This window comes from Rhinatrema bivittatum, chromosome 7 (genome assembly GCF_901001135.1).
Source record: "Rhinatrema bivittatum chromosome 7, aRhiBiv1.1, whole genome shotgun sequence".
Taxonomy (NCBI): Eukaryota; Metazoa; Chordata; class Amphibia; order Gymnophiona; family Rhinatrematidae; genus Rhinatrema; species Rhinatrema bivittatum.
In genome coordinates this window covers 53,827,994-53,845,521 of record NC_042621.1, presented here as the reverse complement: position 1 = coordinate 53,845,521, position 17,528 = coordinate 53,827,994, and the positions used below count along the sequence as shown (strand labels likewise).

The 17,528-nt window shown below is 47.9% G+C and overlaps 1 protein-coding gene across 1 annotated transcript in view; it reads left to right on the top strand.

Annotated features, from left to right (window-relative positions):
* Positions 1-906: 906 nt before the first annotated feature.
* Positions 907-17,528, top strand: part of GPATCH1 (G-patch domain containing 1) — a 111,405-nt gene continuing 94,783 nt past the window's right edge. Inside the window, exons 1-3 of the mRNA XM_029608394.1 lie at positions 907-1,129; positions 8,977-9,111; positions 9,417-9,502. Coding sequence (XP_029464254.1) covers positions 1,057-1,129; positions 8,977-9,111; positions 9,417-9,502 — 294 coding nt within the window. The 5' untranslated portion in view covers positions 907-1,056. The remainder of the gene's footprint in view (positions 1,130-8,976; positions 9,112-9,416; positions 9,503-17,528) is intronic.

Here is a 17,528-nt window from a genome sequence, read left to right as displayed (position 1 = left end):
AACTTGTGATGTAGCAGACTATACATTTTTATTGCCTCTGAATATGGATCTCTCTGTGGGAGGCCCTTATTTTGACCTTGTCAGGGTTCCAACCATCAGTACATACACTGACAATAAAAAATAAAAGGAACAAAAAATGACACATTCCTAAAAATAGTTTCATGTCAGTAAAAATGTCATGAGTGACGGGACCCATGTCTGGTGCCGTGGGCTCAGACTCAGTCAAGTTACAGGACTTGGGGGACTACATCTGGGTTCACAAAGGTGCCAATTTGAGCATAGCAAGTCCAGGTGTGCCCAAACTAGCTGCAGTGAAACGAGTGCCCATAAAAATCCAAAAGACTGTCAGGAAAATATGAGTTGGAAACCCTGGACTTTATAAACCCAACTATTGGGTTAATGAGAGGAAGAGAAGTTTGTGCAACGACCCTGCTTATTTTTATTTTTAACATAAAAAGATTCCACAATATAAAACAAGATATATAGAATTCTGAGTGTCTATATACTAGATAACAGGTACAAAAGACTCAAAGTAATCTTGTATGATTTTTTTAAAGTCACTGTCGTTAAGACTCCACCCGATCTTCCTTACAAAGCTTCTTCTTGTGTACCTGTGACTTTACAATAAAAGCACTGGGAACAGAAGATTCTATGATCTTGTACATCCAAGGTCAGCAGCCGGATAGGTATACATATCAATATGAAAATAATTTTCAGTGAAACGCTTTCTATTATCTCGTACATGTTAGACGGATCTGCACTGGAAATACAATAATTCCATTATATCCAGATTTGGAAAGATGCTCACTTTCTTACAAAAAAAGGTGTTTTTTTTAACATCTTGTATGCAAGACTAAACCATTCCTGGAAATCAGCGATGTCCTTTATATTTTTGGAAGATTTGGGGGGAGAGAGAAAAAGCCTGATGATACGAAGCACTTATAAGAATAATTGTGGCAGAAGCCCCCTGCAGGTTGCCCGGCTGTAAGAAAGTCTTCCCAGACATCGCGCGCGGAGCTCGTTTGGACTAAAGCGGCCACCGTCGCCGTGGGAAAGATGGCCGCGCAGGAGAGCGATAGCGACGAAGACTTTGGGGTCTACGGAACTCCCCTGGAGCCACTGGCGGAGGGTGAGTCGGGGGCGGTTGTTACCGTGTTAGCCTGGAGTGCAAAAGGGGCGCGGTCACTGCGTAACGGGCGAGGTGGACTAATGGGGTCCCTCCCCCCCCTCCTTCCCGTTGTGTGTCTATGGGAAATAAAGCTCGGTCCATCTTTTGGCCCTGTTTGCGCTGCCTGTCGCGCCTCCCCCTCGCTTTACCGCCAATCTCCCCAGATGAGGCATGCGGAGCAGCGCGAACAGGGCCAAAAGATGGACCGATCTTTATTTCCCGTAGACGCACAATGGGAATTGGGAAATAAAATTCTTCTTCTTTCCCTAAAAGTATGACTTCTCCATATTGTATTATGGCCCTTGGTGCAGCTGAGATAGCCAGAACTCCAGTGTTGCCACCAATATTTAATATTTTCCATTCTGACTTTTTCTCAGAAAATCTTTATTTACAATCAGCAAATAAAGCTGGAACTGGAGCCAGAAGTCCGGGCACTATACAAATATTTAAATGAAGTACCCAGACTAGTAGGAATCCATAGGTAATATAGTTTATACCTATGGATGTGCCTAGACTGACAACTGTTAAATCAACACAGTTGAAAAAATAAATTAGAAGACTGTCTTGTAGTCCTCTTTTCATTCAGCAAAGGCTTAGTATATCTGGCCCTAAATCTCAGATCTTCTTTCACATAGTTTGGTCTTTGTATTGTGTGCAGGTTTTTAGATTCCTCTAGCCTTAGACAATGACACATGTCAGAGTAAATGAACAAGTTTAACAGTAATTGAATCCAGCCCTTTTCATTATTGTTCGTTGTATGTTGTCTTTAACTTAGAAGAACTAATCAAACTTGGTATTGTCAGGTACTGAATGCTGTGCTTTGAATAATAACACTATTTGGAGTTAGTGTTCAGTTTTTCCCTGTAGTGTAGGGCATAACAGTGGAACATAGAAAGCAATAAACCTCATTCAAAAAGACTTTTCCCCAGTCTGTGTAGCAGGACCAATGGGTATAGTGCGCTCCTGATAGCAGTTGGAGACGGAGTCAGATTTCAGTCTGACATCAGCACTACATATACCTGTGCACGAGGCTCTGTTCCTCAGTTTTTTCCGTCTCCATAGCAGTTCAGGACTTCACACAGGCTTGCACAGCGTTAGAAAACCAAACTCCAAATTTAAAGAAGAAAGAAAGAAAGAGAAATCTTATCTACAGATGAACTCCGCTCTCCTGCGGTGATACCTAAGGGGCCCTCCCCCAGTCGAGAATTCCTGAGATGATTTCTGAGATCCCTCAGACGTAGCCTCGGTCCCGGCGTGGACTTAGCCCCCTGCAAAGGGAGCGGCTAAGAGGCAGCCTCGGTCCGGTCGCCGACCCGGCATGGACTTAGCCCCCTGAAAAGGGAGCGACTGAGAGGCAGCGGGTGCAGACCCAGCGTGGCGGAGAAGGTATTCCCCTCTCCCCCCGCAGCTGGAGACTGCCCGGCAAGAGACCGGGAAGCGCCGAGACAAGGTAAGGTAGAAAACTTTTTCAAAGTCTCCGGTCTCCGAGGCTCGGATAGCCGCACAGCTCGTCGATCCAGCGGCTGTCTAATCGGGTTGAGCAGCCGAGGCTGGGCTAGACCCTGATCCGGCGCGAGGGTCCTCCCACGTGGAGATCCTCCAGGGGGGCTGCCATCTTGATCGCATGGTCGCCGGCACCATTTCCCCCCCTCTTGGTTGCCGCTTCACCCACTTCCTGAGTAGTGCGCTCAGTGGCGAGCCGGGCGCATAAAGATACTTGGGCGCATAAAATATTGAGGCGCATAGCGACGCGCGTATTGTGCCTTGCGCACAGCGATGTGCATAACAGGGCTGTGCGCACAAATAGACCCACGCGCACACCCTCGGGCTCTACGCGCACGATGTGGGCGCACCCAAAACGCACAACAAGCCCCTAGCACGCGCATCCGAGAAGGATTCACGTGCAAATCATGACACATCCAGATAAAACATCCGAGAGACAGGCCCTCTGACCAGCCTACCACCTGTGAGCGGCGCAGCCAGAAGTGGTCACCGCCCTGTGTCTGTAGTGCGAAGAAGCTCTAGGGGAACAGAGACAATTCAGTCCCAGGTAACTTTTCCTGGACGGGCTTCTTCGCAGAACTGCAATCCTTCATCCACGCACAGTCAGGACCACCAGTGACAAAGCTACAACTCTCACCAGTGGCCCACAAGTCAGAGGAAGTCTCAGAAACCCTGGAAGATGGGGGAAATCCCTCCGGGAACGGAACCATACCGAGCCATGATGCGTTCCCCCCCCCCCAACAGACGAGCTTCCAGATCTCGTGGCCACAAGCCTGAAGGCATGGACCACCCCGGATACTGGCACCACAGCAGAATCCAAGGCCTTATCTGGTCGGGCTCCGTCAGACCTCACGCCATTCCCCAACACTACAGGTCGACCTGGAATGGAACGTTCCAGAGGCCAGCTTCAAGGGAGGTCGGGCCCTAAAAGCCCTCTAACCCTTGGACCCCTCGACTAAGGAACTTCTGAGGTCTCCCAAATTCGACGCCCTGGTCTGCGCCACCACAAAGCGCACCACCAGACCAGTCGAGGGAGGAGCGGCACTCAAAGATACCCATGCAGACGGCAGGAATCCACCCTCAAACAGTCCTTTGATGTGGCAGCTATGTCCTTACAGATCGCGGCCTGCTGTGCCATGGTGACACGTGCCTGCCAGGCTATGTCCAGGGACACAACTACGCCAATCTAAGCATTAGATCCGGCAATCTCATTCCTCACGAATGCGTCTTCAGACCTGGTACACATCACAGCCATGGGCATCTCGTCCGTAGTGGCAGCCAGAAGACAACCCTGGCTTCGAAGTTGGTCAGCCGACGCGACCTCCAAGACAAAGCTCACGAGAATGCCCACTAGAGGAACACTCCTGTTCGGAAGCAAACTGGATAAGTTAGCCCGACAAGCGGGGCGAGTCCCCAGTACCCTGGCTACCGGAGGACAGAAACAAGAAGAACCTGTGCCCCTCTCCCCGGGCACCCAAGGGCAGAGGATCTCAGCGTTTTAGATCATACAAAAACACACACCACGCACCTCGCTCCTCCAGTAGGGGATAGATTAAGGGTGTGGAAAACTTGCGCGCCTGGCTCAGGGTGTCAATTACTGGCCCTGAGTATCCGCTCTTCTTCAGGCGAGAGCTCTCAAGGGCTAGGCCGTAAGCGAGAATCTTGTTGGATCTTCGTGGGGGATCGGTCCTTGTTGGAGTAGATCCCTGTGTGAAGATAGACGCAGAGGGTTCCCCTACCAGGAGTCTTCGCGTATCCGTGTACCTCGGAAACAGGGCAAGACTGCAGAGTTTGCACCACCTCCATCTGCTGGAGACAGAGAAATACTGAAGGGATGCAGGAGGCACACCAGGTTAAGTGAGGGTGCTTTTCAAGTTTTTCTCTGTCTCCACCTGCTGGAAAGGAGGCATAACCCATGGTTTGGACTGATCCGGGTACGTACAGGGAACAAGTATCAGCTTGTGAAAGCTACATTTTCAATGTTGTTATCGGACTATTCCAAGTCTCCAGACTAAGTTGGACCTGGTTTTACCCCACTACATGCAATTTTGATGTCTCCAAGAAAATCAGAGCTAAAATTCAAACTGAAGGAAACAAAGCTCTTAGTTAAAATAATAATTTTCAATTTTGGGAAAACAAAAATAGATTACTTGATGTCCCCTTTCGGGGACGCAGAACCTCTCAAGAGGGGGTTCTTTCCTCACCTCCCATCCTCCAAGACTACACAATGAGATGGGGCCGGCCGATCCCTCGGGTTGGGGGCGCCTGTTCCGGTTTTACGAGGCATAGCCAGAAATATTTCCGATCAGTGGGTGCTAAGCATAATAGAATGAGGCTACGCTTTGGAATTTGCTCGGCCTCTCAGAGACTTCTACTTAATATCTCCATACGGTCCACAAGTCAAACGGCAGATTGTGCGTCAGACTCTAGAACGTCTCCTAGTTCTGGGAGCGGTAAAGCCGGTTCCTCCAGAACTCTGGAGGAAAGGGAGGTACTTCATTTACTTTGTAGATCCAAAGAAGGAGGGATACTTCTGGCCAATTTTGGACCTCAAGAAGGTAAACAAGTCTTTCAAGGTGCCACACTTTCGCATGGATCTCTGCGTTCAGTCATCGCGGCTGTACGCAAGGGAGAATTCCTGGCTTCTCTGGATCTGATGGAGGCATACTTGCACATTCCCATCCGTGAAGACCATCAAAAGTTCCTTTGCTTCATGGTCCTGGGGATGCATTACCAATTCTGCACTCTGCCCTTCGGTCTCGCGACCGCACTCCATACGTTCACCAAGGTCATGGTGGTTGTGGCGGCGTCCCTCCGGAGACAAGGCCTCCTCATTCATCCCTACCTGGACGATTGGCTCATCAGGGCGAAGTCAAGGGAATGCTGTGTGGAAGCGATCCACAAGGTGACCACTCTCTTGGAATCCCTCGGCTGGGTAAACAATCAGGTCAAGAGCAATCTTATCCCCTCTCAGACATTGGAATTTCTGGAAGCCCGGTTTGACTCCTCGGGCGGGAACGTTTTTTTCTCCCGATGGACTGAATGAACAAATTGATGGATTAAGTTCGTCGCTTATTGGCACTCCCGCTGCCCAGGGCCTGGAACTACCTTCAAGTTCTTGGCTCGATGGCATCTACTCTGGAGGTGGTTCCCTGGGTCTTTGCTCATATGAGACCGTTACAATGATCATTGCTTTCCTGGTTGGATCCCAAGTTGGAGAATTTCCAATTCCCTCTGCCACTCACCGATCACGCCAGGTCCAGTCTTGGGTGGTGGCTTTGCCCACACAGTCTATCTCGAGGGGTGGATCTGGAAGATCCGAACTGGATAGTGGTGACCACGGATGCTAGTCTCTCCGGTTGGGGAGTTGTTTGCCAGTATCTTTCAGTACAGGGCAGCTGGTCCCCGGAGGAGTCCGGATGGTCGATCAATCGCCTGGAGACCAGAGTGGTTCGCTTGGCCTTGCAACACTTTCTCCCCCGATTATGCCATCAGGCAGTTCGTGTCCTATCCGACAATGTGACGATGGTGGCCTATATTAACCGTCAAGGAGGCACCAGAAGTCAAGCTGTAGCCAATGAGGCGGAGCTACTCATGGCTTGGGCGGAGTAAAACCTTGCGATGCTAGCGGCTTCTCACATCGCAGGGAAGGACAACATACAAGCGGACTTCCTGAGTCGGAGGCGCATAGATCCCGGAGAGTGGGAACTCTGACAGAGCGATGGATCTCATTTTTCACAGATGGGGGACTCCCCACATGACATGCGGGACAATGTCAAGGCTCCTCACTTTTTCAGTCGCAGGAGAGATCACGGCGCAGAGTAGGGTCGATGTGCTAGTACTTCCCTGGCCAACATCAGTTCTCCTGTAGGTGTTCTCTCCTTGGCCTCTGGTAGGCAAGGTGCTTCGCAGAATAGATGTCCACCCAGAGAGGGTAATCCTCGTGGCTCCCGAGTGACCCCGACTTCCGTGGTTTACTGATCTCATCAATCTGGCCGCTTTTGTCTAGCAGCTTGGCTTTTGAAAGGCGGAGATTAAGGAAGAAGGGGTATTCTGAGGAGGTGATCACTACACTGCTACAAGCCAGGAAAACGTCTACCTCTCTCTCATAAATTAGAGTATGGAGGGTTTTTGAGAAGTGGTGTCATGAGCGAGAGATTCTTCCCAGACACGCTACAATTGCTCAGATGTTAAGCTTTTTGCAATGTGGTTTAGCCAAGGGCTTGTCTTTTAACTCCCCCTCCGGGTACAGGTGGCGGCCTTAGGCACTCTGTTTGGTAGCTCAGTGGCGTCACATCCAGATGTGGTGTGTTTCCTCAGAGGAGTAAGGCATTTGAAGCCCCCTGTCCGTCCGGTATGTCTGTCGTGGAGTCTTAATTTGGTTTTTCGCGTATTGTGTGATCCGCCGTTTGAACCCCTTAAAACGGTGACGTTGAAGGATCTCACCTTGAAAGTGGTGTTTTTGGTAGCTATATGCTCAGCTCGCCGAATTTCTCTCTCCTGTAGGGAACCGTTTTTTAGAATCTCTGACTCGGGAGTTTCTCTCCGAACGGTTCTGTCCTTTTTGCCCAAAGTGGTCTCATCTTTTCATTTAAGCCAATCTGTTGAGCTTCTGGCTTTTCCTCATTTGTCGAACGATGTTCGACATGCATGAGAGCTTCGTCTAGATGTTTGGCGTTACTTGGAAGTCACAAATTCTTTCAGATCATTTGTTTGTCCTATGGAGCGGTCCCAGGAAGGGTCACAAGGCATCTAAGGCAATCAGGCCGATTCAGTAAAGTCCGCAGGAGAGCGGGCGAACGCCTGCTCTCCCGGTGCACGCACAGGTCACTCGCCTGTGTGCGCGATGCAGTATTTAAATTAGGTCTGGCGGTAGAAACGGGCAAAAGGAGGCGCTAGGGACATAGCACCTCCTTTTGGCCCGGAGCGGCGGCTGTCAGCGGGTTTGACAGCCGACGCTCAGTTTTGCCGGCGTCTGTTCTCAAGCCCGCTGACAGCTATGGGCTCGGAAACCGGACGCTGCAAAATTGAGCGTCCGGTTTTCGACCCGACAGCTGCCGGCCGACTTCAAATTTTTTTTTTTTTACTTTTCTTTTACCCTTCGGGACCTCCAACTTAATATCGCCATGATCTTAAGTCGGAGGGTGCACAGAAAAGCAGTTTTTACTGCTTTTCTGTGCACTTTCCCGGTGCTGGAAGAAATTAGCGCCAACCTTTGGGCGTTTTCCGCCCCTTACTGAAAAAGGGGTAAGGGAAAACGTGCGTGCAATGACAGGTTAACAGTGCGCTCCGTCGCAGCGCACTGTACTGTATCGGCCTGAATGATTGCATGATGGTTGAGAGAAGCCATTTCGTCTGCATACATTTGTAAAGGAAGACCTGTTCCTGAGGGCCTGAAGGCCCATTCTGTTTGCTCTCAAGCCGCTTCATGGGCCGAATGCCAGTTGGTATCGCCTCAGGAGATTTGCAGAGCTGCTACTTGGAAGACACTCCACACATTTGCTCGCCACTACCATTTGGACGTTCAGGTGCCCAGAGATTTTGGCAGTGGCGTATTGTGTGTGGGACTTGCGAGGGCCCACCCGGTTTAGGGAAGCTTTGGTACATCCCATGGTCTGGACTGATCCGGGAACGTACAGGGAAAAGAAAATTGATTCTTACCTGATAATTTTCGTTCCTGTAGTACCACAGATCATGTGCATGTTCAATAATAATTGAATAAAATCCTTTCCAAGGCATCGGTCCGGTTTTTGTTTTTCCATTTCCGTGGCTTTCCTGGACCGGTTACCGTCTTGTTTTGTGGTACCACAGATCAGTCTAGATGCCTGCCCAAAGACTAGGAGTGGGTAACAAGGGGATCTGTTAATTCCGCACGCACATATTCAGCTTATGTTATTGCAGCATACTAAGAAAGAAAGCTACGGTTACATGTTTATATGTTCATTCTTAAAGTTCAGTTCTTGCTTGATTCATTGCTAGTCTTATTCTGCATTGATACTCTATATACTGAAGGGATGCAGGAGGCACAAGTTTTTTTTCTGTCTCCACCTGCTGGAAGGGAGGTATGGTCTGGACTGATCCGTGGTACTACAGGAACAAAAATTATCAGGTAAGAACCAATTTTCTTTTTCCTTTGAAGGTTTAGAAACATAGGACTAGATCACGACCTCTATTAATCTTTTCGTTTTTTTACAAATCTGAGTTGAACAGATAGTGGGAGTCTACTTAAACATGTGAAGGACTTTAATTGCTGGCATGTGTCTATGTGCAGCTCACTTTTCTGGGTTGTTTTTTTTTTTTCCTAGGAGAGCCGGTTAAGAAGCCAATACCCATTCAAGATCAGACAGTCAAAGATGAGAAAGGAAGGTACAAACGTTTTCATGGAGCATTCACAGGAGGCTTTTCTGCAGGGTACTTCAATACTGTTGGCTCTAAGGAAGGTATGTTAAACTGTATTTATTTTTCTCCAGCCCAGAGTTTTGCTATATCTGTAACATGTGCAGATTGTTTTATCCATACATGTGTGACTAGAAAAGAGAAAACTTTGCTGTGATGTAATGATAAAGTTAATGGATGCTAATTTTGGAAGTCACAACTCAGGCCTTTATACAGTAGGCTACGGTACCTGCTAAGACACCTTTGAAACTATCTATATTGTTTGTTTTTGTCATTAATTTCTGTTTTTCATGTGAATGGATAAAGGTGGTAATTTCCATATCTTCTGGGGGGTGCTTTGTTCTTCTAGGATGGACGCCTTCTACTTTTGTATCATCACGTCAGGGAAGGGCAGACAAGCAGGTTTTCAGGCCAGAAGATTTTATGGATGAAGAGGTAAGTTCAAGTATTTCTGTATGGTTGCAGCCCTCATTTATTTATTTATTAGTGGGTATCCCGAAAGACAAGCAACAGGTGATAAATTATACTGTGAACTTAATTTTGGAAATACATTTGGAGATGTTATAGAGCTGCTGAAGTCCAAGAGAAGACTTTTATTTTTAATTTTTATTTCATCCAGTTTCAGATGTGAACGCCAGTTGAAACTCCTTGACTTTTTTTTTTTTGTCTCCATGCTTGCCCATCAGACAATGTGTTAAAGTTCACAGCTGACGAGTTTCCTTGCGGCTTTCGTGGGCTGGCTCTTGTTCCCGCTACCTCCCTGGTGGGGAGGGCTCTTTGTGGGGAACTGTGGGGGAACTCTCTCAGCGGCGGGAGCCGTGACAAGTGCGATCTGCTTCCTCCGGTGCAGCTGACCTGTTCCTGTTGAGGCGGGAATGGCGGCCATTTTGGATTCTTTTGCGTGCATGAAGGGGAGGGGAATTCCCTCCATTATTGGCTAATTCCAACCCTGAGGAGCCCCAAGGGGACATGGAGGGGCTGGGTGAGGGGGACTTTGATCCCTTGGGGGAGGGATGAACAGGATCCTCCCCCTTTTAACCCAGAGTTCATTTGCTAATGTACCAGGCCTTTTTGTCCCAGGGGGCTAAGCGGTCATATCTTCCAGAACGCCTCTCCGAAGGCCACAGCATAGACTTCTGCAGGAGCTAACAGGATCCGCACTGTCAGAGCTCCTGCAGGGCATGGTCACGCGGCGGTGGACTTGGATCCGGGGTTACCCTCTGCTGACCCTCCAGAGGGACCTCTGCTTGTGGCAGAACAGGATCCGGGGGAGGAGGAGCCTGGAACGATGCCTCCCCTGGAGGGGGACAATTCCAAAGTACTGTGTCTTTTTCAGAGGGAGGAGCTTGGTCCTCTTATCCCACATGTCTTAGCTGAGCTGGGAATTGCAGTGCCACAAGTGGAACAGAACCAGGACTCTGTGGATCTGGTCATGGCTGGTCTGAGAGGCCTGACCGCGACCTTCCCTTTCCAATCGGGAGGTCTGTCCTCTCGGACAATGTGACGATGGTGGCCTACATCAATTGCCAAGGTGGCACCAAGAGTCAAGCGGTGGCAAGGGAAGCAGAGATGCTGATGTCCTGGGGGGGACAGCAGCTTGCCTTTATAGCGATGTCGCACATAGCGGGGTCTGTTAATGTGCAGGCGGATTTTCTGAGCCGGCAGCAGTTGGACCCCGGAGAATGGGAGCTGTCGGACGAAGCGAAGACCCTCATCTCAAACAAGTGGGGCAAGCCTCAGGTGGATCTGATGGTGACCCACAACAATGCCAAGGCGCTACGCTTCTTCAGTCGAGAAGGAAGCATGGGCAGAAGGGGTGGATGCCCTGGTTCCTCCTTGGCCTCATGAGGTTCTGCTTTACGTGTTCCCGCCCTGGCCTCTAGTGGGCAAGGTTCTAAGGAGAATAGAGGTCCACCGAGGAAGAGTGATTCTCGTGGTCCTGGAGTGGCCAAACAACCATGGTTTTGCGGATCTGGTCAATCTAGCAGTGGATGGACCCCTGAGGCTGGGCCATCTACAGGATCTTTTAAGGCAGAGCTTTATATTTTTCGATCAAGTGGATCGCTTTTGTCTAGCGGCTTGGCTTTTGAAAGGAGGTAACTAAGGAGGAAAGGATATCTGGAGGACATTATTTCTACTCTGCTATGGGCTCGCAAGACCTCTACCACACTAGCGTCTATCCAGGTGTGGAGGGTCTTTGAGTCTTGGTGTGAGGAGCAGGAGATTGACCCTCGGAGAGCATCGGTACTGCAGATCTTTGTCTTTATGCAAAGGGACCTGTCAGAAGCCCTGTCCTTCAATTCCTTGAGGGTTCAGGTGTCAGCTCTAGGTTGTTTATTAGGCAAGGTTCAGGGAGCTTCCTTAGCTGCGCATCTGGACGTCATGCGTTTCCTTTGAGGAGCAAAACACTTGCGGCCCCTTTCTTGCAAGATTTTCCCTAATTGGAGCTTCAATCTCATTCTCAAAGGCTTGTGTGCTGCGCCTTTTGAACCCCTTAAAAGGGCTACCATAAAAGATCTGACTTTGAAGGTGGTTTTCCTGGTGGCAATTTGTTCAGCCAGGCGAGTGTTGGAACTTCAAGCCCTATTTTGCAGGGAACCCTTTCTATGAATTTTGGACTTTGATCATATTACACCAATCTTGGAAAAACTGAAATGGTTACCTGTACACTAACATATTTGGGATGAATTTGCCATGACCACTTTCAAATTGCTGAGCTCTGACTCTCCCTCTTGGTACAGTACTCTCAAGGATCTATAAACCAACCCGGGATTTAAGATTCTCTCAACATGGACTATTGGATATTCCATCTGTTCGCCATGTTCGCCTTACTACAACCAGAGAAACCTCATTCTTGGTAGCAGCCCCTACTTTATGGAACTCACTGCCATATGATCTCCGTCTTCTGGACAGTTTAAAAAACTTCAGACTCCAATTGAAGAACTTCCTGCTGCAGCAGGCCTAAGCCTAGTCTGTGCTGATAGCGGTCTGACCAGGTGATCTCCGTCTTCAGGACAGTTTTAAAAAATACAGACTCCAATTAAAGAACCTCTTTTCGTAGCAGGCCTATTGTTAATTTGTGCTGATTGTGGTTGGATCTTTTATTTTATGTTTTTTCTGTTTATGTTTTGTTAATCATTTTATGCTTGTTTTATTGTGACTCGCTTAGGCCTACTCTGTGTTAAGCGATCAATAAATTTTAATAAATACAAAAATACAAATATCCTTGCGGACGGTTCCCTCCTTTTTGCCTAAGGTCGTTTTGGCGTTTCATTTGAGTCAGTCAGTGGAACATATGGCCTTCCCGAATCTGGAGGCTGGTATGCCTCAGGCCAAGGAGTTGCGACGTCATGAAGGGGAGGGAATTCCCCTCCCATTCATGCACGCAAAAGAATCCAAAATGGCCGCCATTCCCGCCTCAACAGGAACAGGTCAGCTGCACCGGAGGTCGCCGTCCTCACTCTTTGGACGGCGACCGCGAGGATCCCCCCACCGACGATCGGACCGAGGGCTGGCCTGCGCGATCGGTGCCGCAGACCCACCGGGGTAAGGCCTTAAAGTTCAACACTTACCCTCGGGGGTCCACACCGCCGACCGCGAGGCTTCTTGCTCTGTCCCACCGCCGGCAAAGCCCGCCTCCAGCCAGTCCCTCCAGGGACCAGCCTACCAGCACGGCCCTCCCGTCCACCCGACAGCCAATCAAGAGAGGCCCGCAAGGCCTTTAAATCGCTCCTACTCCGGCGCAGCTTCCTCTTTGGACGGCGACCGCGAGGATCCCCCCACCGACGATCGGACCGAGGGCTGGCCTGCGCAATCGGCACCGCAGACCCACCGGGGTAAGGCCTTAAAGTTCAACACTTACTCTCGGGGGTCCACACCGCCGACCGCGAGGCTTCTTGCTCCGTCCCACCACCGGCAAAGCCAGTCCCTTCAGGGACCAGCCTACCAGCACGGCCCTCCCGTCCACCCGACAGCCAATCAAGAGAGGCCCGTGAGGCCTTTAAATTGCTACTACTCCGGTGCCGCGCGCCAAAGGAGCGCGACAAAGGGGCCTGCCCCTTTGTGCGCCCCTTAGTGCAGCCCCGAGGGAGCCCCCAGCTGAGCCGACTATATTACGGTTCCTCAGATAGTCTAACTACTAGTTCCCTTCTACTCAGTAGCCCTACTGCTGAACCACCTCTCTCTAACTACCTGATTCTTAGACTCGGGTCATCTCCTTATCTCTCTCTTCTACTTGCCACCCCCCTCCCAAGTCTACCTATTCTTTCAACAATAATGGGGCACAACGCTATTCCAATCATATACAAAAGCAGGAGATATGCATCAATTAAACAAGGCACACCTTTGGATGTACAATCTCGACAAAAAAGACTCATGCCCATTATGCTCTCTCCATTAAACCAACTTCTTGGCCTTACCTTATTCTCAGTAACTCTACTGAATGCTCAATCCCTAATGAAAAAATCACATCTACTCTATGACTATCTCGTTGATGAACAGCCAGATCTATGTGCAATCACCGAATCCTGGCTAAAACCAGAAGATTCAGTCCTACTCAACCAACTTCCTCTCCAATCATTTGATATCTTCTCGATCCCTAGACCAAAAAAAAGAGGAGGGGGGCCTGCTATTAGCCTCTAAAAAAACTCTTGGATTATCCCTCCACACAACCAACTCTTCCCCATCTCTTGAATTTGCTGTCTTCAAATCCCCTCACCTGCAATTAGGCCTCATTTATGCTCCTCCAGGCCGTCTCAACTCAGACCCTTCTCCTCTAATAGAAAGTATTGCTAGGCACATCAACACGGATTCGCCGGCCTTACTGCTTGGAGACTTCATTCTCCACGTGGATGCTAATCCACGTTCCTCCAACTGTGATATCCTCATCAACACACTCAACCTCATGGGCTTTCAACAGCTAATAAACGAACCTACCCACAAAGCAGGCCACACATTAGACTTAATCTTTATCAATCAAGGCCTCACCCTCTCTTCTTCCATAGTCTGCCTGCCAATCCCATGGTCTGATCACAAGTTAATCAATACCTCTCTAGCCATCCACCATCCTAGCATTACAACCTCACAGAAAACAGCGATTCATTTCAGAAAATTATGCAACCAGGAAACCCTCATCACAAATCTAACTGAGGAACTTAGACACATTAACATAACGGACGCGGACTCAGCCATCGCTTCCTGGACAACTATAACAAATAAAGTTGCAGATTTGACATGCCCTCTAATATCCAAAACCATCAGCTCCAATAAAGAAAAGAAAAAGCCTTGGTTTACCCCAGACCTCAGAAACTTAAAGCGGGAACTCCGAACCAAAGAACACAACTGCGAAAAAAACCCTACGTCCACGAACATCTCAGCCTACAAAACCAGCATGCACCTTTACAGGATCTCCATTCTCCAGACAAAAAGAGATTTCTACTCCCGAAAAATCCATCACTTCATGTACGACCCAAAAGCCCTTTTCTCCCTGGTCTCATCCCTCACAAAACCGCCCACAACCGTCTTTCCAGATGAAAAAGCCGCAAACAAAGCCGAGGAACTTGCCATCTTCTTCAAAGAAAAAATAGCCAACCTCCTGATCCCCCTTCAGAATCATAAAATTCCCTCCCCCCAACACCCTCTCTCAACAACAACGACACCACATGCCTCAAGCCTGGAAGCCTTCGAACCAGCATCCTCGTTAGAGATTGAAAACATACTAAAGAAACTTAAACCTGCTTCCCACCCTCTTGATTCAATCCCCGTGAATCTTCTCATAGCAAGTGCCAAAATTATTGCTAAGCCAATCGCTCAAATCATCAATGCCTCACTCATCCAGGGCCTAGTGCCAACCTCACTCAAACTCGCCATCCTGAAACCACTTCTAAAAAAGCCAAATCTCTCTCCAGACAGCCTAGCTAACTTTCGGCCAATAGCAAATCTCCCTTTCATAGCTAAGATACTTGAAAGAATTGTAAATCATCAACTATCCGAATTCTTAGACGACAACAACATTCTAGCCACAACGCAATTTGGCTTTCGTAAATCCAGAAGTACTGAATCCCTTTTAATATCTCTAACAGACAACATTCTTTTCAACCTAGAGAAAAAACAACCGTGCCTTCTCATACTCCTCGATCTATCAGCGGCATTCGACACTGTAAACCATGAGATCCTCCTTAACCGACTAGCAGAGATTGGAATTAAAAACACCACCTTCAACTGGTTTAGATCCTTCCTTCGAGATAGGTTTTATAAAGTTAAGATCAACCACAAAGAGTCCAAGCCTATCAGCTCAACGTTAGGCGTCCCTCAAGGTTCCTCCTTATCTCCAACCCTATTCAACATTTACTTGCTCCCTCTCTGTAACCTACTATCTAATTTGAATCTAACCCACTACATATATGCGGACGATGTCCAAATTCTTATTCCAATAACCAAATCACGGCAAGATACCCTCCATTTTTTGAATTCTTGCTTCCTCTCCATATCCAAGCTTCTCGAGGACCTCTGCCTAATTCTCAATGCCAACAAAACCGAATTCCTCCTCATTACCCAAGATGGCAATTACCAGCTCTCTAATACTCATCCAGTGGCAACCCCCTCTTTATCTCCTCTGGTCAAAAACCTAGGAGTTATCATAGACAACCGACTGAATCTCAAAAGCTTTATTAACAACACAGTGAAAGAATGCTTCTTCAAACTCCAAGTCCTAAAAAGACTTAGACCCCTACTCCACCCCCAGGATTTCAGATCAGTTTTGCAAGCAATCATATTCTCTAAAATTGATTACTGCAATTCTCTTTTACTTGGTCTCCCAGCTATCTCCATAAGACCTCTACAAATGTTACAAAATGCCACTGCGAGGATCCTAACTAAAGCAAAAAAAAGGGACCACATCATTCCAATCCTAAAGAATCTCCATTGGCTTCCTATAAAATATAGAATACTCTACAAATCTCTCGCAACCATACACAAATCTATCTACAAAACCTCACACCTCGATCTCAGGATCCCATTGCAGCTACATTCATCATCCCGTCCACTGAGATTGGCACAAAAAGGCTCGCTAAAAGCCCCTTCAATCAAAATATCCTCAAACAAGAGAGCCTTCTCCACAGCCGGCCCCAAACAATGGAACTCTCTCCCTTCAGACCTTAGGCTCGAACAATGCCCAATAAACTTCAAAAAAAGACTCAAAACCTGGCTTTTCACCCAAGCTTACGCCTGATTCGACTTCACTAACACTATCTCGTCTGGGTCAACACACCTTGTGTCCCACTAGATAATAATCCCAGAACAATTATAATCTCCTCCTGCCTAAGATGGACTACGGGTTACATGACCAATCCGAATCGCTTATATGTTAGATTTCAATATGTTAGATTTCAGTAATGTAAAATGTTGTCTCTCATAATGTTCTATGCAATTTAATTTAATTTAATTAATGTTCAGTAACTTAAAATGTTGTTTCTCATAATGTTCCATGCAATTTAATTTAATTTCATTAATTTTCTCCCAGTTCTCATTCCCTTGTTCTATGTAAGACATTCGTGTTATGTCATCCCAAAGTTAAATGTAAACCGAGATAACATTGTTACCAGAACCTCGGTATATAAAAAATGTTAAATAAATAAATAAATAAATAGACAGGAGAGCTTTGTTGCGATATCTGGAAGTCACTAACAGCTTTAGATTGTCGGATCACCTTTTTGTGCTATGGAGTGGGGTCAAAAAAGGTTAGAAAGCCTCAAAGGCCATGATTGCGCATTGGTTAAAGGAGGCCATCGCTTCCGCTTACATATGTAGCGGGCATCCTATCCCGGAGGTGTCTTCCTGGGCGGAATATCCGTTGGTGTCGCCACAAGAGATTTGCAGGGCGGCTACTTGGAAGTCTTTGCATACCTTTGCCAGACACTACCGGTTGGACGTCTAAACCTCGGACGTCAGTACTTTCGGTGAACCTGTTCTTCGAGCGGGATTCTTGCAGTCCACCCCAGTTCGGGAAGCTTTGGTACATCCTAGGAGTCTGGACTGATCTGGGTGCGCACAGGGAAAGAAAAATTGGTCTTTACCTGCTACGTTTTGTTCCTGTAGTACCACAGATCAGTCCAGAGTCCCGCCCGAGAAAGGAGAGGGCAGTGTGGAGAGTCCGCTCGATCTGTTTTTCCTTAATATTTGAAATCGTCTGAAGAATGGCACAGGTTTCTCTTTTAAATCTGTTTAGAAAGTTTTCTCTTTCTTCTGCTCATTCTGGGTAACCTATAGAGGTAGTTTGTTAGTTTTGGTTTTCAAATTCTGCTTGTGTACTGATTAATACTGAGGAGCGGCAGGTGGCACACCAGGTTAAGAGGCGGTACCTGCAAAAATGTCTCTGTCTCCATCTGCTGGAAGGGAGGCAAAACCCAGGAATCTGGATTGATCTGTGGTACTACAGGAATGAAAATTAGCAGGTAAGAACCAA